Raw genomic sequence first — 27,811 nt, forward strand, 5'->3', positions numbered from 1 at the left:
CATTGACCCTCAAATTGTGCAAATATAACTTGCGCATAAAAATGTACCTAATGGAAAAACAACAATTGCACCATAAGTCTCATTTTTCGATTAAAAGTTTTGGTGCTGGCAAGAGGTGGTTTTTTCGGTGTACAACAAATGGTATATCACGCAAAACTGCAACGGAAAGACCTTTTTTCACAACCAGTCAGGTGAATGTAAAAACCAGATGCTGACGGACGTTACAACAAGCGAAGAAGAAGAAGAAACATGTCACGGTATGTGTGGACACACCAGGAAACCCAATCATTGTTTAATTTAGTACGAGATAGAGGGGTAATATATAATAATAATAATGAATATATCTGTAAATCAACACCATATTTACGTTCGTCACCATGTCATCTCGCGATAATAAATAAACAAATCATTGCATTTGTGATTTAATGGAAAAACCAACATTACACACTTCTGTTTTTTTCAACATTTAGTAAATATCGGTAAAGTTTTGAAGATGTCCAATGGAAAAGCAACTAGTGTCATAATGTGTACCTATCAGAAGCATAGTATGTAATTGAAATGCTTATAGATTAACCTTCACTCTGTCACTAATCAATTGCATGAAAGAAAGGAAAAAAAAAATTAAATAGATAATGAAATGAGATATTCTGGGTTCAGTGTTTAACCAAATTATGGAAAACACAAAACCTCTTACCTCGGGTTTGACCAGTTCATCTCTGTGTGATTACTGAATGTGGCAACAGCCAAGCAGCAAGTGTTGGAAATTGGCTCTCCCGCTTTGATCCGAGGCTCTGATGGATTTTTAACGAGTCCCAACTGGGTCTGGTAACAGGATGGAATGTATTATTTCAGATAAGCTCGACATTCACAAACATCTGCCGTCTCACTGTGTTTGTCACTGTAGCTTTATAACTGGGATATGATTACAGCTGTTTAGGATGAATTTTACACCACCCAATTTGGCATTTTTAATTAAATTTAAAATAAATAAATAAATGGAATTAAGCAGGTCTTTATATGCCAACCATGATCAATAAACATATTTTATTTAATGAAATAGGAATAAATCTTGTTTTGGTTCATGCAGCCCAGCCAGAAGGCAAACAGAACTGGAGGAACATTAATGAACTGCTGGATTTGTTTGTGTGTATTTGTTTTTCCTCACACGTGTTGCTATTATTGCTTATTTTAACATGTCGTCGTTGCTGTCTTTGGGATTTTAAGCATGTTAAGCTGTGTCTTTGCATGAAAGGACCTTTATGATGCTAAATAAAAGAAAGCTATTATTAATTATTCTGAAAACAGTCATTCAACAAATGGTGCCAGGCCCAACAAACCCCGCCCCTCGCACATATTTCACCCATCATAAGTAAATGGGAAGAGTTTAAAAATTCATAAAAAATCTGAACTTTGACCTAGTGTTCCCAAAATGTAATGACATCTATTCTGGGTGGCTGGTATTCTATAAACCCAGTTTGGTATGAATTCACTAAATAGTTTTTCTGCTACAGACACTTGAAATTTCACCCATTATAAGTAAACGAGGAAAAAAAATAAAAAATAAAAATTCATAAAATACTTAAATTTTGACCTACTGTTCCCAAAACGTATTGACATCTGACAGAAGATAACATTACAATAAATGGTGATAAATTGCTTGGTAAAGGTCACATGTAGAGTAAAATTCCTTTAAAAGCTGCCATGAATATAGTTCCAGGTCTAAAGGGGTTAAGACCACTTCAGGGCTTCATTTTCCCATGAGACAGAGCTGCATGACAGCACGGAAAATGGAGAAAATATTCTAAATATAGCATAGATGTAAATAGATATTGACTTTTAAGGACCTTTCTCAGGTGCTAAAACCAGTACAAAAGCTCAAACTAAATATTTCAGCGTCTCAATGTCCCTGAATTATTCCTGTCTTCCATCCACACATGGACGTTCAGACACTGACCACCACCGTCTTAACCTCTCTCTGACTTTTAGCCATTTTCAGAATCCTGCAGACGATGGAGTTGGACCGTATGCTCCAGATCTAAAAGCTGCAGTGGCTGAAAACAGCGTTAACACCTCTAATCAGAGGTCATCCTGCAGCTTTCAGCTCCAACAACTTTACATTCCCTCATTTATTTAAAGCTGCAGCAGCCAAATCTACATCCGCAACCCACATCCTGCCTTTGAGCTTTCATATAATGAAATCTGATGAAATCTGAATGAATCTACGACCTGAACTTCAATCGTCTGCTTTATTATTATTTAAAAAGCATCTGAAAAGGACTGTAATTTACGAAAAAAATCTAAGGCTGTATATCATTTGATTTGCATTTCTATTGTTTTTACTTTAGATTATTATTCAATTATATCGTATTTTTGGTTCTTTTTTTTCTTTTTCTTTTTTTTTTTCCTGTGTAGCGGCTTGGCGCACTGGTCTGCAAGCCCGCAGGAGCCGGCGCTCGGAGCCTGTAGCCCGGCTTCCTGCAGGGCACGACGTGGCGATGTGGGAGTTGGGAGTTGGGGATCGCATTAATGAAGTCAAACAAAATGACATTCGCCATCATTAAGTAAAATATAAACAGTCGAAGAGTGCAAATGTGTATTCATTTATGGCTCGGACCTGATGGAGAGCATTACTTGGAACTAGATCCGAGGTCCGTGAAGGTACGGCTTGGTCTCCCGGTTCACTGCGGCTTAGAGCCCCTCCAAGCCCCACAGGAGCCAGGGCTTTGAGGGCGCTAAGCGGGGCTTGGAGGTCAGAGCACAGCTTGGTTCTGAGTTCTGGAAACAAAACTAGTCCAATGATCCTTAGACGGAGCTGGTTCCTGAAGGTGGCCATACACTGCGATTTTAGAGATGACTTCTAACTCGTGCAACTATTTCTGGGATGGGTCCAGATGTGCCTCTGATTGTGTGTGGTGTTTGGTGCAGTGGACATGGGCTAAGGAGAAGCCATTAACACCTCACCACCAGCAATCGTGTGTTCGCAAGGAAAATGGAGCTGTTTGAAATCCTGCTCGCTCCTGGTGAGGGTATGGCACTGTCAAAGCACTGCCACGAGCCCATGGGCCTCAAATTCTCACGCTGTGCATGCGCCAATACAGAAGCGTACAGTAGCGTACGAGCTAACAGTAGCTGGCTGTTGTCCTAGTGCAGTTTAGCTTTTGCAGCTTCCCTCTAGTTCCCTTTGCTGTAGGATGACAGCCCATACTGTCCACGTCTGGACAAACAATTCCTGCACCAAACACGTGGTCGTCTTTTCTTCTGTTTTGATTCCTCACAGATAATGGCACATGTTACCAAAGCAGCTCGTTGGTTTTTGTTTAGCACTACCATTTCATGACTCACGCCAATACACAATCGTCAATGCGCTTACAGATTCCTTGGTATTTTAACGTTGTATTTCTGGATCCAACACTCAAACGTGTTGTGCGTCCTCTGGTGTATGGTCCTACAGTGTGAGCAGTCAGGTCACATACCAGTACAGTGTGAGAACATGAATCGTGAGCCTGACTTTACCATTGATTCGCACAGTTTGAGATGGAGCTGCGTGCAACGATCGAAATAATCGCACAGTGTTTGGACACCTTTAAATGGAACTGGTTCTGCAAACAGAACTGGATCCTTAAACCGTTTTCAGTTCTTGTAACCAGTCACAAGAATGGAACCAACATCACGCTCCCCTCCATTTGTCCCTCCCCCCTCTGCATGTACCCCTCTTCAAGCATGACTTCCATGTTCTCAGAGGCTTGGAGCACTTGTAGACGAAACGAAGCCAAAGCCAGAGCTTGGCTATATTAGCTATATTAGGATGGAAAGTTCACCAGGAAATTGTTTTGTCTCTAACATAAATCACTAGGGAATGTAATGTTAGCCAGACAGGTATGAAGTGGGGCTGATCTGCTGACAAACGGTGGTGTTGGAGGAGACTGAATGAGGTATGCATGGATCCGTGAGCCAGAGCCAGGGCTGGCACCAAGTGAAACAATGCTGTGCAGCGCTCATGAACCCTCGGGAACAAGCGCTGCGTGTGCCAGTACTCTGGAGGTGTGGCTTCAGGGGGATGTCTGAAGACAGGGGTTTGGACTTTTGAATTGTGTTTTTTCAAAATGTAGTTTGCTCCAACCATTTTTCCAAGATCTCCTACCCCACCTTTAATTTCCTTGTAGATTTCAGTTCCCCTTAAATTATAGTGACTTTGTCTCAGCTCAAACATCTCCTGTAGACTGTAGGGAAGCTTATGGTCATGGGCTTTACACATTATGATAACAGTATTAAAGTCAACAACATCATGTAGTTTTAGGACATTTAATGTAGTATAATTGTTAGAAGGTCATAAATTGACAAAAATCACTCATATTCACTATTGACAGCTTCAGAATGTCTATGAAATCTCTCTGAATCACTGTATAGTGTTATAAAAATGAACATGCTCCTTATAGGACTGGCCCCATATTTAATGTTTGTGGAAATTACCAAAAATAGTCACTTGCCCGATAAAAAGTTAAACTCCACTACCTGTCTGAAAACACCTGTGATTATATAACCGCTCCAAAAATCTACTTTTGAGTGGGTTGAGTTCTTGTCTTGTCAGACCACTTCAATTACAGTATTCTGACAGATAATTATGGAGTTTTTACTCAATAATGCTGAAAAACTTTGAAGCGCTGCAGACTCAACTAATATCTGTGCACTGGGGCTGCTTACATAACCCAAGGGTGGCTGAGAAAACACAAAAATAAAATATAAAAAATGTGAGCAATAGTCTATAGAACTGCAGGACTATAGTATGAGAGGTTTCAGAAGTACACAGATATAGAGGCTGTAGGGCACCACAGTCATAATAAGACCCAATACAGATGTGAAATATGCAGGTATATAACACATATCCATCTCCAGTAAGGCAGGTTTACTGTATACGTGTCTAAAATAACAACTAAACCCAATGCACTTCCAGAACAAATAGTTGAGTTTACTTAAAAAATCTGAGGGAACTCGTTGACTTAAAAAATTTAAGTAATGAAAACTTGAGTGTATTAAACTTAAATGCTTGATTTGAATGGAATTACTATTTTAAGTCCAACACACTGAATGCCAAGTTAATTCAACTTAAAATTTGTTGCAATGTCAATTGCTTTATATAATCATCAGACTTAACCCTCTGGTATCAGGTCCAGCAAGGCCCTTACTAAACACCAAGTGTGCCATTTTTGCACACTTGTGGAATAATGTCAAAAAAATTTTTCATACAGTTTGTTTTTAATTCTTTTACACTTTTTTCTATTTCATTAACTTGAGCCATAAATAAAAATACCAAATACTCAAGAACTGTCTCATTTTTTAACCCTTTAAATGCTGTGTTTGTAATGTGAACACACCATTTTTTTATGCAAAACACAAAAAAAAAAATTTTTTTCAATATACTACATAAAAAGTGGATCACATATTATTTGATTTTTTCATCCTGGCATATGTCAGTGATTAACTCCAACACTGGTTAATTTGCTTTATTATTTTTGGCGTTAGGTCAAATGTACAAAAATACTAGCATCTGTCACCAAGTGTGTGTAAAAGGCACGCCTATGAATCAAACTATTAAATATTATATATTGATTTATTTTTCTGCTCTAATTTGATTTTATTTTTGTAAATCCAGCTCAGTCCTAATCATACAGATCAAATGTTAGAAATAATGCGTTTTAGGCACACTGTGCAGACAGATGCTAGTCTGGTCATTTTCTTTTGTTTACAATGTGCACATTTGAGTTGGTGGACAGAATTTTAAAGATCATGCACAAATGAACAACTTTTGAATTCTAACCTGATTTAAATTGTGAAAAATAACGTGAAGTTTTTTAAAATGAAGTGCAAAGTGTGCCTAAAAGGCTCACCTGGATACCAGAGGGTTAATATCATCAGTTCATTGTACTCAATACCAAGTTGATTTAAAATACTCCTACTGAAACATAAATTGCTTTGTAAAATTATTCAACTTGATTTATTGTGGTGCAGTTGGAAGTTAAGGCAAAGTTAGCTCAGTGTTACCACTCAATACAGTCAGTGTTTTTAATTTGTTGAGGTTTAAAATTTCCCATTGTACTAAAACCATCATTGCTCAACAGTAAAGCCATAGTTCTTCCTCTGGCTCTGACTCATGGTGCAGCTGTACAAAAATACAAAAACAAACACAAAAAGGCTAATAAACACTGCCATGCACATATTAAGTTAAAATTAACACTAACACCACAACCCCGCTGAACCCCTGCAAAGAAAAAGAACACATTTTCAACAACATGCCCAATACCCACAATGCAATGCACAGATAAAAAGGTGTGGTCAGGACTAAAACTGAGTGATTCAAATCCATTCAATTTAAACTTTTTCATATTTTTGACAATGTCTACAAATTAGTAGAATATACTTAACATTTTATAGTAATGGAATCAAACTGAAATCATTTAAGTACATTGTAATTCAAGCATTTTAGTAAAATACAAAGTCTGGGCTTACAGCGCGTTGTATCAACTCACATAAAGGTTTTCCCAGTGAGAGGGAAGGATTGATCTGAGAATTGAACAGCTGTGCAAAATAAAAAGAAATAGAGATCCGAATAACAAAAGGAGACCTAACAGATCCATACACACTGAAATAAAGTCCAGTCTAAAAAAAATAAATACAACCCTAACTCACAATTATAATTAAAATTATATAAATATATATAATATATATATATATATATATAATTAAAATACAATTATAATCCCTCTATCAATACATTTGTGACACAGCTGAAACAATAGTACATACAGAAAAAAATGAAACCGCTTTTACCTTAACCCATAAAGACCCAGTGCTACTTTTGTGTCAGTTCCCAAATGAATTTCTCCATAGATTTAACATTCCTTAAGTGATTCATCACTGTTTATACTAATATTATGCTCTGTATTTGGCATTTTTTTCAGTGAAAAAAAAAAAAAAATCACGTTTTCCAGTATTTAATTTTAAGAAAATGTGTCTGTATGTGCTTCAGAATCACTTCAGATAAGTCTAGTTTGCTACAAAAATGTTTCTGCATAGAAATATAACAATTTATTACTTTGATTTTGGATGCTGTTGAAGAAAGTAAACTAATATTCTGTCAGAATTAAGCTTATGTAGGTCTGTCATACAAAAAAATACATAAAAAACTAGAAGCACTCGGAGAGCGCAGACCTCCACCAAGGCTGATCAGTGGCCCCCCCCCGTGGGCCCCCCCACGCCAAGGAGGTTATGTTTTTGCCAGGGTTTGTTTGTCTGTCTGTCTGTCCGTTAGTGTGCAACATAACTCAAAAAGTTATGGACAGATTTTGATGAAATTTTCAGGGTTTGTTGGAAATGGGCCCCCCCGTGGGCCCCCCCACCCCCGATCACCACCAAAATTTAATTATTTCTTCCTTATCCCATTTCCAACAAATCCTGAAAATTTCATCCAAATCTGTCCATAACTTTTTGAGTTATGTTGCACACTAACGGACAGACAAACAGACAAACAAACAAACCCTGGCCAAAACAGAACCTCCTTGGCGGAGGTAATGACACCACAGAATCAGATGTGTGAGGTGTAAATACAGAATTATGACCAAATGATTGTTCACTGTAAGCCTGGAATTTGTATTTAATAAAATGCTTGAATTACAATGTACTTAAATGATTTCAGTTTTATTCCATTACTATAAAATGTTCAGTATATTCTACTAATTTGTCGACATAGTCGAAAGAATGAAAAAGTTTCAGTTGAATGGAATTAAATCACTCAGTTTTAGTCCTGACCACACCTTTTTATCTGTGCATTGCATTGTGGGTATTGGGCATGTTGTTGTAAATGTGTTCTTTTTCTGTGCAGGGGTTCAGCGGGGTTGTGCTGTTAATTTTCATTTGGACTGAATGTGTGTATGTCAGTGTTTATTGGCCTTTTTGTGTTTGTTTTTGTATTTTTGTACAGCTGCACCAGGAGTCACAGCCAGAGGAAGAACTATGGCTTTACTGTTCATGTACACTTGTTCTTCTATAATATAAATCTTAACGTCTTGCCAAATTATCGGTACTTCCTGTACTGCCAAATGACATGGAGCTAATTTCCATTCACACTACAGTATATTAAGTTTAATAATTACACAAAGCACTTTATATTGCAAAAGATTTCAACTTAAGTTAATGATATATAAAGCAATTGACAGTGGAACAAATTTTAAGTTAAATTAACTTAGCATTTAGTGTGTTGGACTTAAAATAGTAATTCCATTCAAATCAAGCATTTGACTTTAATACACTCAAGTTTTCATTACTCATTGCTAAAAAATTTTTAAGGCAATGACCTACCTGAGATTTTTTAAGTAAACTCAACTTATCTGGTCTTACAGTGTATCTTCTATGTCATTAATTGTACAGAATTGCTTTTCTCGTTTTCCATCAGGTGATTCAGACGATTCGAGCTGCAGATCGGGACAACTTTGCAAATGGAAAATTCTCCTTCCGTGTGCCTCCAGAGCTTCCAGCGAATCCTAATTTTACCATCAGAGACAATGGAGGTAAGAGTCCAATAAACAGACCATCTGGGATAAACACTGTGTATAGAAGTACTGAGAATACTGCAATTTAAGGAGCGACAGATGGGAATACTGTATGACTTCAACTGCAGCACAGCTCTTGAAAGCTTTTTTTTTTTTTTTTATAGTAGAAAGAACTGCTGCAGCACAACCAAGCAGACATGTCTATCAGCTAGTTAATACTGATTGTGACCAAATGATAAAAAGCCTGGAACACTGTTGTTGTTGTTTTCAACACTGGACACAGTTCTAAATGAAAAGAATGGAGTTTGATAATGAAATCATAGTGTTTCTTCTACATGGGTGAGTTTGATGATGTTCACTGTTCTGTTTGGAGTTGAAGGCGCTGATGATCCTGGACAGATTGTCTGTCAAATACTGGCAACGAGACATCAGACTGACTAACTCAAGGAGGGTTCTTAGCTTTGTAAATGTTCATGGCGTATACAAATTATAAATTTTATACTTAATTTTTTTTTTACTTTAAGAACATTTATTTCTACCTGCCTTTCTTTTGCACTGGTGTGTTTATATTGCTGCTGTATACTGTTAAATTTCCCCATGGTGGGATCCATAAAGTCTTATCTTATCTTATCTTATCTTATCTTATCTTATCTTATCTTATCTTATCAAATCTATCTGAGACCCAGAGGTAGATTTCAATATTTAACCCATAAAGACCCAAACATCCACCATCGACCAAAACCATCAATAACTTCTGAACCATTAAATCTATCAATATGGTGAAATAATTCAGGTTAAATACAGTTCTTCATCTTTTCATGGTCATCAGATATGACCCATTTGGACGTTCAGAGGCTCCGTAGTTACCGTGGAAACACCGTCATCTTCTACAACATTGATTCACCGGTAAAACCCATGGAGTTGGATCAATGACAGTGGATGGACACACTTGGGTTGTGTTCAGTTAATGAGAGATTTTGCTGAAAAAGTCACTTTTTCTTCAGTTTTCTTAGTTTCTGATATAATAACCCTCAACTTTAATCTGAAATTTAATGAACATCTACACGATCAATGAAATGAAAATAAGAAAACGCATTATATTCACAAAAAAAAAAAAAACGCAAAATATAGAGGATGGTATTATAATAGATGGTGATAAATCACTAAAGAAAGGTTAAATACAGAGAAAAATTCATTTTGGAACTGACACAAAAGTAGCACTGAGTCTTTATGGGTTAAAGTGCACTATAGTATAAATCCTTACAATTCATTTCATATAAACATTATGACTCTGAGACTGAAAAGTGTGTGGTATTAGAAAGCTCCATCATTTCCCACATAAACAACAAGGAAATTAACTATTCATGACCAAACATTCTCTATATGTATGTATATATGTATGTATGTATGCATTTAGGTGGTGTACCTGTGACCTTATCAGTGTATACATTCGACTGCAGATTTATCATATCAATCTTAGCTATATTCAGATGGCTGCATGATTAATATAAATAAGGTTTTATACAATATTCTGTGTACATTTGCTCAAAGAATCAGTCTTAGAAAAAAAAAGTCCAGTATTTTGCAGGAATAAATGATTTGTTGTCCTTTGGACAGAGCCTGGCTGACTGTGACCTGACTCCACCATCTCAGATATGCAATGAATAATGTACCTGCGCCTCTGGAGCTGCACATCTGCAGCCATTCCTTTAAGACGAGGAAACTGAAACATTTATATATGCTGTCTGTGTTTAACCCTTAGATGCATCAGTGGGTCAAAAATGACGCGGTGAAGTTGTTCTCTTAGAATATCTTTGTTATGAAAAATTGATATTTCAAATTCCACGTATTCCTCAAAAAACACATTATTGACATCATGCCATTTACATTTTTACCTTACCTTTAATACATTTTTTTAAATTGTACATTTTGTATTATTACCCAAAGCTTCCATAGGAGGGTCAAAAAGACACACATGCATTTTGAATGGAATATCAGTGGAACCTTTGATTCATTCTACATTCATTCATTCTACAGCAAAACCAAAGGACTCACTCACTCACTCACTCACATGATATTGACTTTGTTCTATTGCTAATATGCTACATACTATACTGTATATTATATGCCATATATACCTTGCTTTTCAAATTTTCAAAACATTTTTAAAAACATCATAAAATTGTTAAAAATGTAAAAAAAATATATTTATTTATTTATTTTATTTTTTTAAAATCAGCTTTACTGTGTGTTTTAGGGTCAAAACCGGGTGGAATAACAGAAAAAGACAAAGAGAGGAATTGAAGTTTGACAGGTTTTTACTAAATAAGGCACTCAGAATGAACAGCAATAAGAGATTTAGGATGTTGAACATGAACTGTGAACTGGAACACACTGAACAAGTATGGGAGTTTTGGCTCGGGAGTTTTAGTTTCTTTTCTAAATCAGTCCACCTGTTTTTGGCACCTGGTTGAACTCCAACATAATAATAATAATAATAATAATAATAATAATAATAATAATGGATTAGTGCTTTTCTAGGCACCCAAAGCACTTTACATTATTGACCCATTATTAATTTGCTCTCACATTCTCACACTGGATAAAGGCAGTTGCACGGTCAAAACTCAGTAAAAACAGTAAAAAAAAAAAAAAAGAAAAAGAAAAAAAAGGAAAACCACTACAACACTACAAGCAACAGTAAAAACAAAAAAAAAACAAAAATGGTGTAAAAAGAAAACCTATATTGTTTTTCCAGTGAGTTGGTCTCTCTCGCTGCTCTGGGTTTTGTCGTCCATTGCGCAGACGGTGGGGGGTGCACTGAGCATGCTCAGATGTTTGTGGAAAGGGCAAGGTCTGTTCTATCAGCACGTTTCCTAATGTTTTCTATTGAGCAAACTGTTGAATTTTTATAAATATTTATAGTAAATCATTCATTCAGAACGCTCACCACAGACACATTAGGGGTTAAAGGGTTAAAACAAATGATGAAGTAGTTCTGCATACATTCATTACACGCCCTGTGGCTACCTGGTCCATACCCGGAAACCGGATCAGTACCCCGTATGTGCAAAATTACATCACGTCTATCATTCACCGTTGTCATTTACGACAGATTCTGCGTACAAAACTGTTAATATAACAATAATATATAAAAAAATAACATGCCGCCATTGCATGAGATTCACATCAGTTTCTGTAGGTTCTGCAGGAACAACTCAGGCTACAGTCTTCTTCTCCTCTAGTTGGTGTGCCGGGTCCCAATATCTCGTTTTTGATCAATACCGAGAAGCTGTGTGTGATTTATTTCATTGATGACATAGTAAAAAATTGTTCAAACTCCGTAGAAACTGTTTCCTCCATTGTCTTGCACACCAACACTAAATATAGTTTTTTAAACAGTATTAGTTTTGGGCAGGCAAACCAGCAGGACAGCTAAATAATAATGAGCGATTTGTGTTAAATTTCATGGACAACCACGATCCACTTCTGAAGATGAAGCGAGTATTGTTGGAAAAGTAACAGACAAGAAAATGTTCTCAATAATAAATGGATCTTTTGCTTAAACAATGCTGATGTATGCTTCTAAAATTGAAATATTGTCAGACTGTTGTGAATAGCTCATGAAAAGTAAAACACGTGACAGGATGTAGACGTGTTTCTCTGTGCGTTGTGCATGCGGGGTACCGATCTGGTTTCCGGGTGCGGATCAGGTAGCCACACACCCTTCATCTGTACAACGCAAGTAGCGATAGCCACATTAGCATGAGCCAAATGTCTCCAACTGAAGTAAATGGATAAATAGAGGGTCTGCACATCCGTCACTTCCCCCCAGGCCACGCCCCTCTCAGTCAGACTGAGTGTCTTAAACCAACCTGCTCAACATGACGGAGTATAGCAGTAAACACAGCCAGAGCAAAGGAACATGGGAAATCTGGAATGAAAGGACAGCTGGACTGGACATGGATCTGTACCAGCTACCAAAGAACAAGTGGTCCATGAACACTGACATGTGGACCCACATGGAGGATCCAGACCTGATCCAGGGGGGAGGGGGTCAGCGCTATTTGGACCTGAAACTAATATACATGGTTTCATCAGGACTGACAACCAGGGTCCAAAACTAGGACCAGAACCAGCTGATCCAAAGGCTCCAAAACTAGGGCCCAGAACCAGCTGATCCAAAGGCTCCAAAACTAGGGCCCAGAACCAGCTGATCCAAAGGGTCTAAAACTAGGACCCAGAACCAGCTGATCCAAAGGCTCCAAAACTAGGGCCCAGAACCAGCTGATCCAAAGGCTCCAAAACTAGGGCCCAGAACCAGCTGATCCAAAGGCTCCAAAACTAGGACCCAGAACCAGCTGATCCAAAGGCTCCAAAACTAGGGCCCAGAACCAGCTGATCCAAAGGCTCCAAAACTAGGGCCCAGAACCAGCTGATCCAAAGGCTCCAAAACTAGGACCAGAACCAGCTGATCCAAAGGCTCCAAAACTAGGGCCCAGAACCAGCTGATCCAAAGGCTCCAAAACTAGGGCCCAGAACCAGCTGATCCAAAGGCTCCAAAACTAGGGCCCAGAACCAGCTGATCCAAAGGCTCCAAAACTAGGGCCCAGAACCAGCTGATCTAAAGGGTCTAAAACTAGGGCCCAGAACCAGCTGATCCAAAGGCTCCAAAACAAGGGCCCAGAACCAGCTGATCCAAAGGGTCTAAAACTAGGGCCCAGAACCAGCTGATCCAAAGGGTCTAAAACTAGGGCCCAGAACCAGCTGATCCAAAGGGTCCAAAACTAGGGCCCAGAACCAGCTGATCCAAAACTAGGGCCCAGAACCAGCTGATCCAAAGGCTCCAAAACTAGGGCCCAGAACCAGCTGATCCAAAGGCTCCAAAACTAGGGCCCAGAACCAGCTGATCCAAAGGCTCCAAAACTAGGACCAGAACCAGCTGATCCAAAGGCTCCAAAACTAGGGCCCAGAACCAGCTGATCCAAAGGCTCCAAAACTAGGGCCCAGAACCAGCTGATCCAAAGGCTCCAAAACTAGGGCCCAGAACCAGCTGATCCAAAGGCTCCAAAACTAGGGCCCAGAACCAGCTGATCCAAAGGGTCCACAACTAGGGCCCAGAACCAGCTGATCCAAAGGCTCCAAAACTAGGGCCCAGAACCAGCTGATCCAAAGGCTCCAAAACTAGGACCCAGAACCAGCTGATCCAAAGGCTCCAAAACTAGGGCCCAGAACCAGCTCATCCAAAGGCTCCAAAACTAGGGCCCAGAACCAGCTGATCCAAAGGCTCCAAAACTAGGGCCCAGAACCAGCTGATCCAAAGGGTCCACAACTAGGGCCCAGAACCAGCTGATCCAAAGGCTCCAAAACTAGGGCCCAGAACCAGCTGATCCAAAGGGTCTAAAACTAGGGCCCAGAACCAGCTGATCCAAAGGGTCCACAACTAGGGCCCAGAACCAGCTGATCCAAAGGCTCCAAAACTAGGGCCCAGAACCAGCTGATCCAAAGGGTCTAAAACTAGGGCCCAGAACCAGCTGATCCAAAGGGTCCACAACTAGGGCCCAGAACCAGCTGATCCAAAGGCTCCAAAACTAGGGCCCAGAACCAGCTGATCCAAAGGCTCCAAAACTAGGGCCCAGAACCAGCTGATCCAAAGGCTCCAAAACTAGGACCCAGAACCAGCTGATCCAAAGGCTCCAAAACTAGGGCCCAGAACCAGCTGATCCAAAGGCTCCAAAACTAGGGCCCAGAACCAGCTGATCCAAAGGCTCCAAAACTAGGGCCCAGAACCAGCTGATCCAAAGGCTCCAAAACTAGGGCCCAGAACCAGCCCCAGAACCAGCTGATCCAAAGGGTCTAAAACTAGGACCCAGAACCAGCTGATCCAAAGGCTCCAAAACTAGGGCCCAGAACCAGCTGATCCAAAGGCTCCAAAACTAGGGCCCAGAACCAGCTGATCCAAAGGCTCCAAAACTAGGGCCCAGAACCAGCTGATCCAAAGGCTCCAAAACTAGGACCAGAACCAGCTGATCCAAAGGCTCCAAAACTAGGACCCAGAACCAACTGATCCAAAGGCTCCAAAACTAGGGCCCAGAACCAGCTGATCCAAAGGCTCCAAAACTAGGGCCCAGAACCAGCTGATCCAAAGGCTCCAAAACTAGGACCCAGAACCAGCTGATCCAAAGGCTCCAAAACTAGGGCCCAGAACCAGCTGATCCAAAGGCTCCAAAACTAGGGCCCAGAACCAGCTGATCCAAAGGCTCCAAAACTAGGGCCCAGAACCAGCTGATCTAAAGGGTCTAAAACTAGGGCCCAGAACCAGCTGATCCAAAGGCTCCAAAACAAGGGCCCAGAACCAGCTGATCCAAAGGGTCTAAAACTAGGGCCCAGAACCAGCTGATCCAAAGGGTCTAAAACTAGGGCCCAGAACCAGCTGATCCAAAGGGTCCAAAACTAGGGCCCAGAACCAGCTGATCCAAAACTAGGGCCCAGAACCAGCTGATCCAAAGGCTCCAAAACTAGGGCCCAGAACCAGCTGATCCAAAGGCTCCAAAACTAGGGCCCAGAACCAGCTGATCCAAAGGCTCCAAAACTAGGACCAGAACCAGCTGATCCAAAGGCTCCAAAACTAGGGCCCAGAACCAGCTGATCCAAAGGCTCCAAAACTAGGGCCCAGAACCAGCTGATCCAAAGGCTCCAAAACTAGGACCAGAACCAGCTGATCCAAAGGCTCCAAAACTAGGGCCCAGAACCAGCTGATCCAAAGGCTCCAAAACTAGGGCCCAGAACCAGCTGATCCAAAGGCTCCAAAACTAGGGCCCAGAACCAGCTGATCCAAAGGCTCCAAAACTAGGGCCCAGAACCAGCTGATCCAAAGGGTCCACAACTAGGGCCCAGAACCAGCTGATCCAAAGGCTCCAAAACTAGGGCCCAGAACCAGCTGATCCAAAGGCTCCAAAACTAGGACCCAGAACCAGCTGATCCAAAGGCTCCAAAACTAGGACCCAGAACCAGCTGATCCAAAGGCTCCAAAACTAGGGCCCAGAACCAGCTGATCCAAAGGCTCCAAAACTAGGGCCCAGAACCAGCTGATCCAAAGGCTCCAAAACTAGGGCCCAGAACCAGCTGATCCAAAGGGTCTAAAACTAGGGCCCAGAACCAGCTGATCCAAAGGCTCCAAAACAAGGGCCCAGAACCAGCTGATCCAAAGGGTCTAAAACTAGGGCCCAGAACCAGCTGATCCAAAGGGTCTAAAACTAGGGCCCAGAACCAGCTGATCCAAAGGCTCCAAAACTAGGGCCCAGAACCAGCTGATCCAAAGGCTCCAAAACTAGGGCCCAGAACCAGCTGATCCAAAGGGTCTAAAACTAGGACCAGAACCAGCTGATCCAAAGGGTCTAAAACTAGGGCCCAGAACCAGCTGATCCAAAGGCTCCAAAACTAGGGCCCAGAACCAGCTGATCCAAAGGCTCCAAAACTAGGGCCCAGAACCAGCTGATCCAAAGGCTCCAAAACTAGGGCCCAGAACCAGCTGATCCAAAGGGTCTAAAACTAGGGCCCAGAACCAGCTGATCCAAAGGCTCCAAAACAAGGGCCCAGAACCAGCTGATCCAAAGGCTCCAAAACTAGGGCCCAGAACCAGCTGATCCAAAGGGTCTAAAACTAGGGCCCAGAACCAGCTGATCCAAAGGGTCTAAAACTAGGACCAGAACCAGCTGATCCAAAGGCTCCAAAACTAAGGCCCAGAACCTAATACTCCATCGTAGCTTTATTCTACAGTTCCCCTGTATTTGAAAAAAAATCGGACCAATGGTCCTGTAGCTTACCGGCCAAATTCAAAGCTTTGGGAAATGTATCCAGATGCCTTTTATTCTCCCCCAGTTCTGTGTATTTATTCTATTACAGAAATAGCCCATGTTTTGGTCATATTCCAATCAGATCTGTGAAAAATTCAAATTCCAACTTGATATCATTGATACTGATTTATTGGATCAATCCACTTCCTATCTGTTATAATGGGGAAATTTTTCAAAGTGGCACCAAATCCAGAATCAGATCCGGATCGAAATAATTTCAATCCCTTGTGCTGACATCCTCATACAGAAGCTGTATACCAAGTTTGAAGTCAATCAGAACTGGAGTTTAGGAGAAAAAGACGATTGAAATGTTTTCCCCATAAGAGCCCATGTTAAATTTTCCGTAAGTTCCCGGATCCAGAAGAAGATCCTGATCAGCATGTGAACATTATGTTTGGGTCATCTCCCCATCAGGGCTGGACTGGAGACATTTACACTGGAGATCATTTAGATTTACTGAGTTATTGCATCCATCCACTTCCTATCTCTGATAATGGGGACATTTTTCAAAGTCGCACCAAATCCAGAATCAGATCCGGATCCAAATAATTTCACTAACATTTGTTGACATCATCATAAAGAAGCTGTATACCAAGTTTGAAGTCAATCGGAATTGTAGTTTCGGAGAAGAAGATGATTGAAATTTTTGTAATGGACGACTGACGATGACGACGGACGCCGCATGACGACAGTAGTTTACAGACTGTCAGCCAGTAAGCTAACTAGGTTAGCCTCAGTTTCAGTTAGTTTACTAATCATGTAGGAGCACAAGGTTCACAATCACAAAATGCAGACAAAAACCAGGAAAGATCTGATCATGAAACCAAGAGCTGCACTAAGAAGGAACGTCAGCCAAAACAAAACATCATTTCAGGTCTGATTGGACCCAGAAATACAGCATCAGTGAATGTTAGCTGACACCAAACAGGATCTAGGTTTGGTTTCCTGGATTTGTGGATCCATCTCCTTCTGTGTTCTTTGTCTTTCGGTGTCTGTAAAACGATAGCTCCCACTGCTTTAAGAACCTGTTCATACAGTCAGTCACACAACAGCTCTGCCCCATTTTTTTTATTAAATATTGTTCTCCAGTTTAGACGGTATTGAAGCCAACGCTGTCACTCATCTCCCTCTTTCTGCCACTCAGTGGGCAGAACCGCGGTAACTTCCACTAGCGGTGACGTCACGTGCAGACCCTCTATAGAGCTGTCCTTTAGTACAAGTGTATCAGACCCACCTGTTATGGAAACACTAGGTGAATTTGGGAGCAATGACACCATCAGATATTCCAAATTCAGTAATAACGGCTTCGGCTCATTTTAAAAGTATAGCAGTGACTGGGACGCATTAAATTGTAGCTTAGTGTTGTTGTTGTTGTTGTTGTTGTTGTCAGAAATTCAACACACACTCCTGGTCTGTGGATGCGTCCTGTATAAACACGTTCTGCTGGAGTCATTATCACAGCCAACAGTCTGCTCTGTGCTTTCTGTGGAACAGGTAACGCCTCCCCTCCCTTCCTTCCCCTTAAATAAGATCTACTTTAGTGTCCAAGAGAAAAACTGACAGAGTCGTTGCCGTGGTTACCCCGCTGCTGGGGTTTTCAGTTTGTTTCTTCTCCTCATTTAGTTTATGATTCTATCTGTGCTGAATAAACAGGAGGGGAGAGGCCATCCTTTCTCTTCAAAAAGGTGTCAGGTTGTGTGATGTTCCCGCAGCCTCGGTCCTCCGTCTTTTCATGTGGTCTTCGCCCAATCTCCTCTGAGTTTCACCTCGATGCCCCCGCCCCCCCGGATCGCTGTATCCCTTCATCTCTTTCTCACTTTCTCTCTGTCAAATTCCATTTTCTTTTCCATCTTCTTACGACTCCTCCATGCACTGTTTTCTCACGTTTGACCTAAGATAGATGCACAACAGAGGAAACAGCAATCTCAGTAATGAGACAGTGTTTCAGACAGACAGGATGGACAGGAGTCTGGAAGCCAAACGCTGCAGGCAAGGATTGTTGTTTATCTGAACCTCTGCACAGCGTGGAGCCTGGTAGCAGGATTCCAGGTGACGATACTGAAACTAAAGCAAAAAATGTCTTGTGAAAAAGCAGAAATCCAATCATATCCTTGTGTTTACATTTATGTCCCTTTAACCCAGGGCTCTCAAACTCATTTTCTTTCAGGGGCCACATTCAGCCCGATTTGATCTGAAGTGGGCCGGACCAGTAAAATAATAGTATAATAACCTCTAAATAATGACAAGTCCAAATGTTTGTCTTTGTTTTAGTGCAAAAAAAAACCCCTATTAAATAATGAAAATACTTACTTTTATAAACTATCCAAACAAAAAAAGATGTGAATAACCTGGAAAAAAAATGAAATTTCTGAAGAAAAATAAATGTAATTTTAACAATGTCATGCCTCAACTTCTCATTTCTACATGTGCATTATGGATCGGATCTACAAAGACACTAAACACTGAGGAACAGGCAGAAAAGAATTCAAATTGGGCTGAATTTCCTTCAGACATTTCAGGTTGTTCATATTTGTTCAGGTTATTCACATTTTATTGTCACAGGATAGTTTGTAAATGTAAATATTTTCATAATTTCATGTTATTTTTTGCACTAAAACAAAGACAAAAATTTGAAATTGTCAATATTTATAGGCATAATGTAATATTAGGATAAAGTGGGTTCAGAAAATGAATGAATGAATGGATAATGTAATTTTTTTTTTTTTTTTTTTTTTTTCACATCAAACTGAGAAGAAAACATGGAGTCATTATTTCTTGTCGGTTCTTCTGCTGTTATTATTTGACTGTCGATCAGATTGGTCTGTATGTGGAACCTGAACTAAAATGAGTTCCACAGCCTGGACTGTGGAATTTTTGCACTTTGCAAATTTGTCCCACAGGCCAGATTGGAACCTTTGGCCCCCAGGCCACATGTTTGAGACCCCTGCTTTAACCCATAAAGATCCAGTGGTACTTTTGTGGCAGTTCCCAAATCTATATTTAACCTTTGTTAGTGATTTATCACCATTTATTGTAATATTATCCTCTTTATTTGAAGATTTCTTGGTGTAAATGATGTATTTTCCTTTATTTGATTCACTGATCATGTTGATGCTCATTAAAACTCAGATGAAATTCAAAGGTTATTGTATCAAATCAGAAAAAAATGAGAAAAAAGTGATTTTTTTCAGCAAAAATATCAATAATTGAATATAAACCAAGTGTGTCCATCCACTGTCATTGATCCAACTCCATGGGCTTTACTGGTGAATCAATGTTGTAGAAGATGACATTGTTTCCACATTTATTTATTTATTATTTTTTTATTTTGCATATAAAAAAAAAACAAGGAAAAAAAGTTTGAAAACAAAAAAAAGGGAAGGAGAAATAAATAGGTGAAATAAAACAGAGCAAGTACAAAGACTAAATGTATCAGGTGAAAAAAAAAAAGTTTAATTGTGCAAGACACAAAATACTGTCACAAATAGAATCAGACTATTTTCTGTTAATGAAATAATTTAAAATCTATCAAAACTTGTTTATATCAATATTTTTTTTTATTTTTTTGCCACATTATTGGTTTCTTTCTTTAGTGCATAGCAGTATGGTACTTCTACTGTGAAATATACTATGACTGACCATCCTGTACGTTATCCTTTAAATAGAAGTCAACTGGAAAAGCCATGAAGTCACTTTAACCTCAGTCCTTGAACTAAAAGAAAACGTAGGAGTGTCATAAGTGTGTTTTTTTTTTTTTTCTGTGGAATAGAAATAACTGTTCATAAAAAGTACAGTAGGTAACTTGTTCTTTCATCCAGTGTATAATGAGCTTTAGTTTAAGTACTGAAATAACTTCAAGATCACAGTTGGGGTTAATAATGTGTGTTTTGTGAAATGCTGCAGAGAACACCTATTGTTCCACTGTTACGAACACTCAGGAATAATAAAGTATTAACAGTTAAGGCCAAACCACACCACTGCCAAATGGTCCACGTCTAAATATGACTGTGTCCTCAGCCCCCACACTGGCATCAGCTCCACCCACCCTGGCCTTCATGAACATGGAACACCTAATGTCACTGCCCCATTTCCAGCCTCACTGCCCCTAAAGAGCCCCCCCCTCACCGTTCCTGGTCCCATAGCGGCCCCCCTCTGCTCCGGTGGCACCTCATCATGTCAAAAATGTAGACGCTTTTAGCAAACTGGGCTTCACATAATCAAAAGTCAGCAGTGTTAGTAAGGCTTCCAACCTCTTATACCCTGTCCATACAAATACAGATATTTGTACCTCTGCCAAGGAAGTTATGTTTTCATCGGGGTTTGTTTGTTTGTTTGTTTGTTTGTTTGTTTGTTTGTTTGTCTGTCTGTTAGCAAGATAACTCAAAAAGTTATGGAAGGATTTTGATGACATTTTCAGGAAATGTTGATACTGGCACAAGGAACAAATGATTAAATTTTGGTGGTCATTGGGGGGGGCTGGTCTGCCTTGGTGGAGGTCTGTGCTCTCAGAGTGCTTTTCTATTTATTTATTTATTTGGTTTATTAGATAGGGACAAATACAAAAGACATAGACCAACTGTAACACAGCAATCCCATGCATGCATCATAGTGCTGATAGCAAAAGCTCATTTGCAGCGCCGGTCCCTAGATGGGCTTTTATGAAAAGTTAAAATACTGAGAGGAATGGAGGGACAATGACCTTTTACATACAAAACTGTGGTATAGGAAAGAAAATAATCAGGTTAAAGCAAAGAAACAGATAAACATTATACAACATTAAACCTGAGTACACTGCTGTTTCTGGTACATCCATTTTTTTGTTCGTTTTTTGAATAAACCTAAGTTTGTCAAAGATTTTATTTCAACGGAGAGTAGGTTCCACAGATTAGCTCCTTTGACGGAGAATGCAGACCAACCAAAGGCAGCTTTTCTGTAAGGCACCTTGCGGTCTCCATTTGAGGACCTGGTGACCCTGCCACGACTCTGCAGCCGACGCACACAGGCACTCAGAGGCTCTAGAGCCAGTCCATTAAGGCATCTGAAAAGCAGCTTCACTATGTTACTATTAATGAAATTGGTAAATGATAAAAAACTGTATTTAGATAAAAGGTTACAGTGATGAAATCTAACCTGCTTTGGGTACAAGACCTTCAGGGCCCTTCGTTTTATTCTCTATCCACATGATAATGCAAAAGTGACCACAGACCAGTACAAACACATTAGTGTGGATGGAACATTAAATTTGACATTTAGACCTTAATGTTTATTCATTTTTAATAGAGATTCAATACATAAGTAACACTATGCCATCTCATACTGTAAATGTAGCACCTGCTCATCTGAAAGCCTTCAAATATGGATTATATACTGCTTATCACCCCCCACCCCCACCCCCGAAAGGGAGGCAAGGGGTATTGTTTTTTGTTCGGATTGTCTGTTCCTTTGTTTGTTCACGCTCTAGCAGCAAAACTTTTGGTTGAATTCATACCAAATTGGGTTTATAGATTGCCAATTATCCAGAATAGATGTCAGTCCATTTTGGTAAGAGTAGGTCAAAGTTCAATTTTTTTATGAATTTTTCAAATCGTATTTTTTTCCCCATTCACTTGTAACGGGCGAAATTTCAAATGTCTGCAGCAGCAAAACTATTGTTGAATTCTTACCAAATTGGGTTTATAGATTGCCAGTGACACAGAATAGATGTGATTACATTTTTGGAAAAGCGGGTCAAAGTTCCAAATTTTATGAATTTTTAGATCTTTTTTTCCCCCATTTACTTATAATGGGCCAAATTTCAAACACCTGTAGCAGAAACATGATTGGTTGGATTCATACCAAATTGGGTTTATAGATTACCAGTGACCAAGAATAGATCTCATTACATTTTGGGAAAAATAGGTGAAAGTTCAAATTTTTAATGAATTCTTAAAATCTTTTTTCTTCTCCTCTTTACTTATAATGGGCCAAATTTCAAATGTCTGTATCAGAAAAACTGTTGGTTGGATTCAAACCAGATTTGGTTTATAGATTGCAGCATTGATCCAGCTGATGTCATCATATCAATTGCCTCTATATATGTGCCAAGTTTGAAGTAAACTAAAAAAGAAAATGATGTTTTTATAGACATTTGAAATTTTGCCCATTATAAGTAAATGGGAGAAAAAAAAAGATTTAAAAAAATTCATCAAAAAATTGAACTTTGACCTACTGTTCTCAAAATGTAATCAGATCTATTCTGGGTCACCACCACTTGTTGATAAAATGTTTTTAGACAGAATTCTGATTTCAAGTGCATCAGAGGTAGTGCGTTCTTATGTGCCACCTAAATTATCTTATCTATATATTTGTGTCAGACTCATTTCTAATGAAGTCAAATATCTATAGTTATTATAACGGATCACTGTGGAAATCCTGGGCTCTTGCTGCTCTGTGTCTTCCTATGACCTCAGTTCATCTCATGTGGGTTCTTGATATGTTTCTGGTTTCCACCTCTGTTCACCTCTCTCCACCTGGATGTATATTGTGCTTCTCTCACTTCCCTTTAATTCTCCTCTTCTCGACACCAAGTATTTGTTTTCGTTCCTCACCCCCGTCTCCCCCTGCCCTCATTTTCACTCATCTTGTCTCCCCTTCTTCTTGGTGTTTCCTGTCATTAAACTCATACTTGGTTTGTCGCCACCTTCTCCTGCCGTCCGCTCCACTTGTCAGCTCCTCCATCTTCCATCTCAGTCAGTCAGTGAAGAATCGATAACATTGTTGACAGTGGACGACCGGCTCCTCCACTCCCTATAGCAATTATTTGCTCTTCGCTAATTCAGTTTGTGTCCTTTAACTTCCCTCCTGCGTCGATACTTTCTACCCTCCAATATCCTTGGGCCTTGTTGTAGTGGATGCTGACCGTGCAGCCTGGACAGAAGACCAACTCTGTAAACTTACAGACATGCATTTAGGCTCTGGGTTTGAGTTTAATTTCAGTTTAGTTTGAATTAAGTCTAATGACTGCATTTCACTTCAAGTTTATTTTGTGTGTTAGTTCTTCAGTTTTTATGATGTACAATTACTATTGAACCTCTGGAAATGGACGGACTTTGTTTAAAATGGATGATTCCTAAATAGTTAACTCTTTAACGCCTGACGTGTCACCAGTGACAAAGTTGACAAAGACAGAGTTTATTCGTCTTCTTACTCCTTTTCGACCTTTTTCAAAATTCAGACTTGCACGTATTTGAAGATAGATTCTGTTCATTTCAGTGTTATTTTGTTTTTGGCTTATTTTGCTTTGTTTTGTTTAATTTTGTTTCTTTGCATGTTCAAAATAAATAAATAAAGACACACCCTGTGCATATGCAGTTTGGATGGCTGTAACTCTTTCACTGTTCATGTAATTGGAAAAATTCCAACGGTTTCTGAAACCTGAGACGTTGCACTTTATAGGTTTTTTTTGGGTCGTTACTGTAAATTCATGTCTATGCGTGTGCTGATGTTGCCCATTATAAGTAAATGGGGGGGGATCATAAAAAATTTTGACTTTGACCTACTTTTCTCAAAATGTAATCACATCTAATCTGGGTCACTGGCAATCTATAAACCAAATTTGGTATGAATTCCACCAATAGTTTTGCTGATGCATACATTTGAAATTTTGCCCAGTATAAGTAAATGGGAAAAAAATAGATTTTAAAAAAATCATAAAAATTTCAAACATTGAGCTACTTTTCCCAAAATATAATCATATCTATTTTGGGTCACTGGCAATTTCTAAATCCAACTTGGTATGAATTCAACCAATAGTTTTTCCGCTACAGACATTTGAAATTCTACCCATTGTAAATATATAGAAAAAAAAAACAGATTTAAAAAATTCAAAAAAATTTTAAATGTTGACCTACTTCTCCCAAAATGTAATCAGATCTATTCTGGCTCACTCACAATCTATAAACCCAATTTGGTATGAATTGAAGCAACAGTTTTGCTGTTACAGACGTGAAATTTCACCCTTTATAAGTAAATGGGAAAAAAAGATTTAAAGAAATCATAAAAATTTCAAACGCTGACTTACTTTTTCCAAAATGTAATTATATCTATTCTGTATAACTGGTAATGTCTAAACCTAATTTGGTGTGAATTGAACCAATAGTTTTTCCACTACAAACATTCAAAATTCCACCCATTATGAGTATATGGGTAAAAAAAAAAATCATAAAAATTTCAAATGTTGACCCATTTTTCCCATAATATAATCATATCTATCCTGGGTCACTGGTAATCTATAAACCCAATTTGGTCTGAATTTTGCCGCTAGAGTATTAACAAACAAACAAACAAACCAAAAACAATCCCCTTGCTTCCTCTTCAGGGGGCGGGGTAAAAAAAAAAAAACCTAGGCTGCAAATTTTGTGAAATCAGCACTTGTGTCATTCCTCAAACTTTTGGCCTTTAAACCCTGTATATGTTGTACAGGGATAGTCTGAGTTCACTCCATCGCACCACCAGCCTAAAAACATGCTGAACAGGTGCATGTGACACCAAAGACTGCCCATTTAAACAGTATAATGGCTCTGTCACCTGAATGCCCCGTTCACACTGGCTTAGCCGCCGTGGCCAACACTTTCCATCTGCAGCTGTCCTCAGGCGTTAAACCTGCTCTGCTCCCTGCTGTGGTAAATGAAAATGTGTTTAATTTGGTATGACCCCCTTTGTGTATACTCAGCTTTTAATTGGTCGGTCCAGACAGATGGCCGGTGAGGTCTACAGGTGCAACATTAGCATGCTCATTAGATTGTGATGCTAAATGATCGGTCTATTATCAGCACATACACACATGTCAAATCTCAGCTCACAAGAGGTTAATTTGGGGAAGCTAAATACAATAAACAGGATTATTATTGTTTATCAGTTCATAATAAGGGAAAATCAGTGGGATGGTTTCATTAGTGTATTATTATATACCATACTGTCATTGTGTTTATATTGGTAATTGTGCTAATTAAGGTTAATTACAGTGTTTGTGCTTGTAGCTTTACTCCTAACCGTATAGTAAATATGTGAAAATAAATATAATACATCAAGGAAAAATAAGCATCCTTGTCAAAAGAAGCTATAATACATGTAAGGGGTGGGGTTTGTTGTGTCTGACACCATTTGTTTGTCATTGTTTTTGTCATTTTCAATCAAACTAAAGGTGGTCCAACAAAATACTGTTTGTGGACACTTCTGATAAAGTATAACAGCTAAAATTTACTGAGGGGGTTAAATGAGTGGCCGTTTTTGTCAAAAAAAAAAAAAAAAAAGTTGTCCTAAAGTCATAGAAGTGTGTGTAAATAATGCTAATCCATTAGTGCACAGACTACTGATATTCTCTGACAGTGGAAGCTCTATTTTCATAAATATTGGATTTGGAATAGCACGTGTATGTGAAAACTTTTGCTGGTGGACGGACGTGACATTACCCATGATGCTCTGGTCAGTACCAGTACTTTATTAGGAATAAACTTATAGACTTCCTATTGATAATTGTGCTCTTCTTCCTAAATGTTGGTATTGTGGATCTAAAACAATCCCAGCTGACACAAAAACACTAAATGTGTCAGTGGACGGATGTGACATGGTTGTTGTGGATCCCATCATACTGATGCTCTGCAGCCATGTCAGCGTTTACACTAATGATCCCTGTGCAAAAACTAGGAGCACTATTATTTATTGGATAGTTTAGCATCAGACTAAAGAGGAAAGAACAATCTAGAATTGTTCTTTGTGTCTAAAAATGCTTCTTATTGTAAAAGTGTTGATGTAAACAGTGCTGTGTGCCATTCTTCATGTATGTATTGGTGGAACAGAAGCAGGATGGATCAGCACCATACTCCAGATTGAACCTGTACAAATAAAACATGTGATATGGAGGAGAGAATCTGGGAAGAAAAACTGGGGAATCCAAAAGGAGAAGATTTGTTTTTCAGGTGAATTCAGTTCAAATAGAACTTGTCCATTTGTGACATGAAAATATCGCATTAATTGTGCTGAAATTGTTCATTTTGGAGCTGAAAACATAGTTCATATGAGCATCAACATGTTGAACAGAACTGAAATCCTGTCCATTTGAACAACTGTCATTTACCAACACAAAGTTCCTTTGGATTCACTGAGACTGATTTAATATGAACACAGACACAAAGAAGAGCTGTGAGCACATTTTAGCCGATAATCGATGATGAAATTTAGCATGAATGAGATTTTTTTTGAGAGTGATGTATATTTACCTTCATTTTACATTCCATAATCATCATTTTTGTTTTTTAGCACTATTTTTTTGATTGATTGATTGATTGATATATTTATTTTAAATATCAATGTCAAAACAGAAGAAAATAAACAAAAGACTTAAACTTAAAAATAAGACATAATTCATATTCGAATAGGAGTGAGAAGAAGTACAACCTATAAACTCCCACCCCTTCTCCTTATATAATTAAAAACAATAATAACCTTCCTAGTCTAAGCGTATCTATACTATATACTATAATATGACTGATACTTATTATTAAATAATTTGGTTTCTGGCTTTATATTATTATGAACAAATATAATACAAAAAGTGAGTCAAGTAAAACAACATGAAGGGTAAAATGTAGTGTTAAAAATGCTCACAGATGTTCAAATATTAATCCAACTGCAGCAAAAAGAAACCTTGTAATATGTACGTCCTTGCTCTGAGGACATCTCTGCAGTTTCTTCAAATCTGAACTTTAAATCACATGAAAACACAAAACTGAAGAGTTTCATATTTCTTTTTTTTTTTTTTTTTTTTTTTTTTTACATCTCTCCCAGGTAAAAATAGTGTCTTTTCCTCGTGTGTGTTTTTACATTACATGTGTGCACACCCACAGGTTCCATATGTGTCAACAGGAAAATGTTAATGAAGATATCCTGTGCCGAGACCCCCGGGCATCGCTCGAATCCTTATACATTCTACACAGGGAAATGTAGACATATATGGGGAGAGGCCTGTGTCTGCGCGGAGTTCCCCAGGGCAGTGTGGATATACAGCGCTTTGTAAAGATACAGTCATCCTCATGTGTATTCAGCAGCTCTATCTGTGTCCGTTTAGCTTCTGTTTCTTTCTTGGCCTCTATCTGTTTGCGCTAAACAGAATCAATAATGCTGTGGCCAGGGGACACAGGGGCATGTCCTTGGCAGAAATGTTGAATTGGAAATGAAAAGCACTTTCCATTCTATGATTACACACAGTACACATGCAGTAAAATGTTTCTTATCTTTTAGGATTTGTTGTAAAGAAGCAAGTTGGTCTGTAGCATGGAAAGAAAAATGTCTGCACCTGAACCCATAAAGACCAAGGGCTCCTTTTGTGGCAGTTCCCAAATGAATTTTTCTCTGTGTTTAACCTTTCTTAATTCA

At 39.0% G+C, this 27,811-nt stretch overlaps 1 protein-coding gene across 1 annotated transcript in view; it reads left to right on the top strand.

Moving 5' to 3' along the window:
- Positions 1–27,811, top strand: part of LOC115437552 (cadherin-18-like) — a 263,744-nt gene that overhangs the window by 225,486 nt on the left and 10,447 nt on the right. The window contains exon 8 of the mRNA XM_030160788.1: positions 8,447–8,561. Within this exon, the coding sequence (XP_030016648.1) occupies positions 8,447–8,561 (115 nt within the window). The remainder of the gene's footprint in view (positions 1–8,446; positions 8,562–27,811) is intronic.

This window comes from Sphaeramia orbicularis, chromosome 17 (assembly GCF_902148855.1).
Source record: "Sphaeramia orbicularis chromosome 17, fSphaOr1.1, whole genome shotgun sequence".
In the NCBI taxonomy this organism is placed as follows: domain Eukaryota; kingdom Metazoa; phylum Chordata; class Actinopteri; order Kurtiformes; family Apogonidae; genus Sphaeramia; species Sphaeramia orbicularis.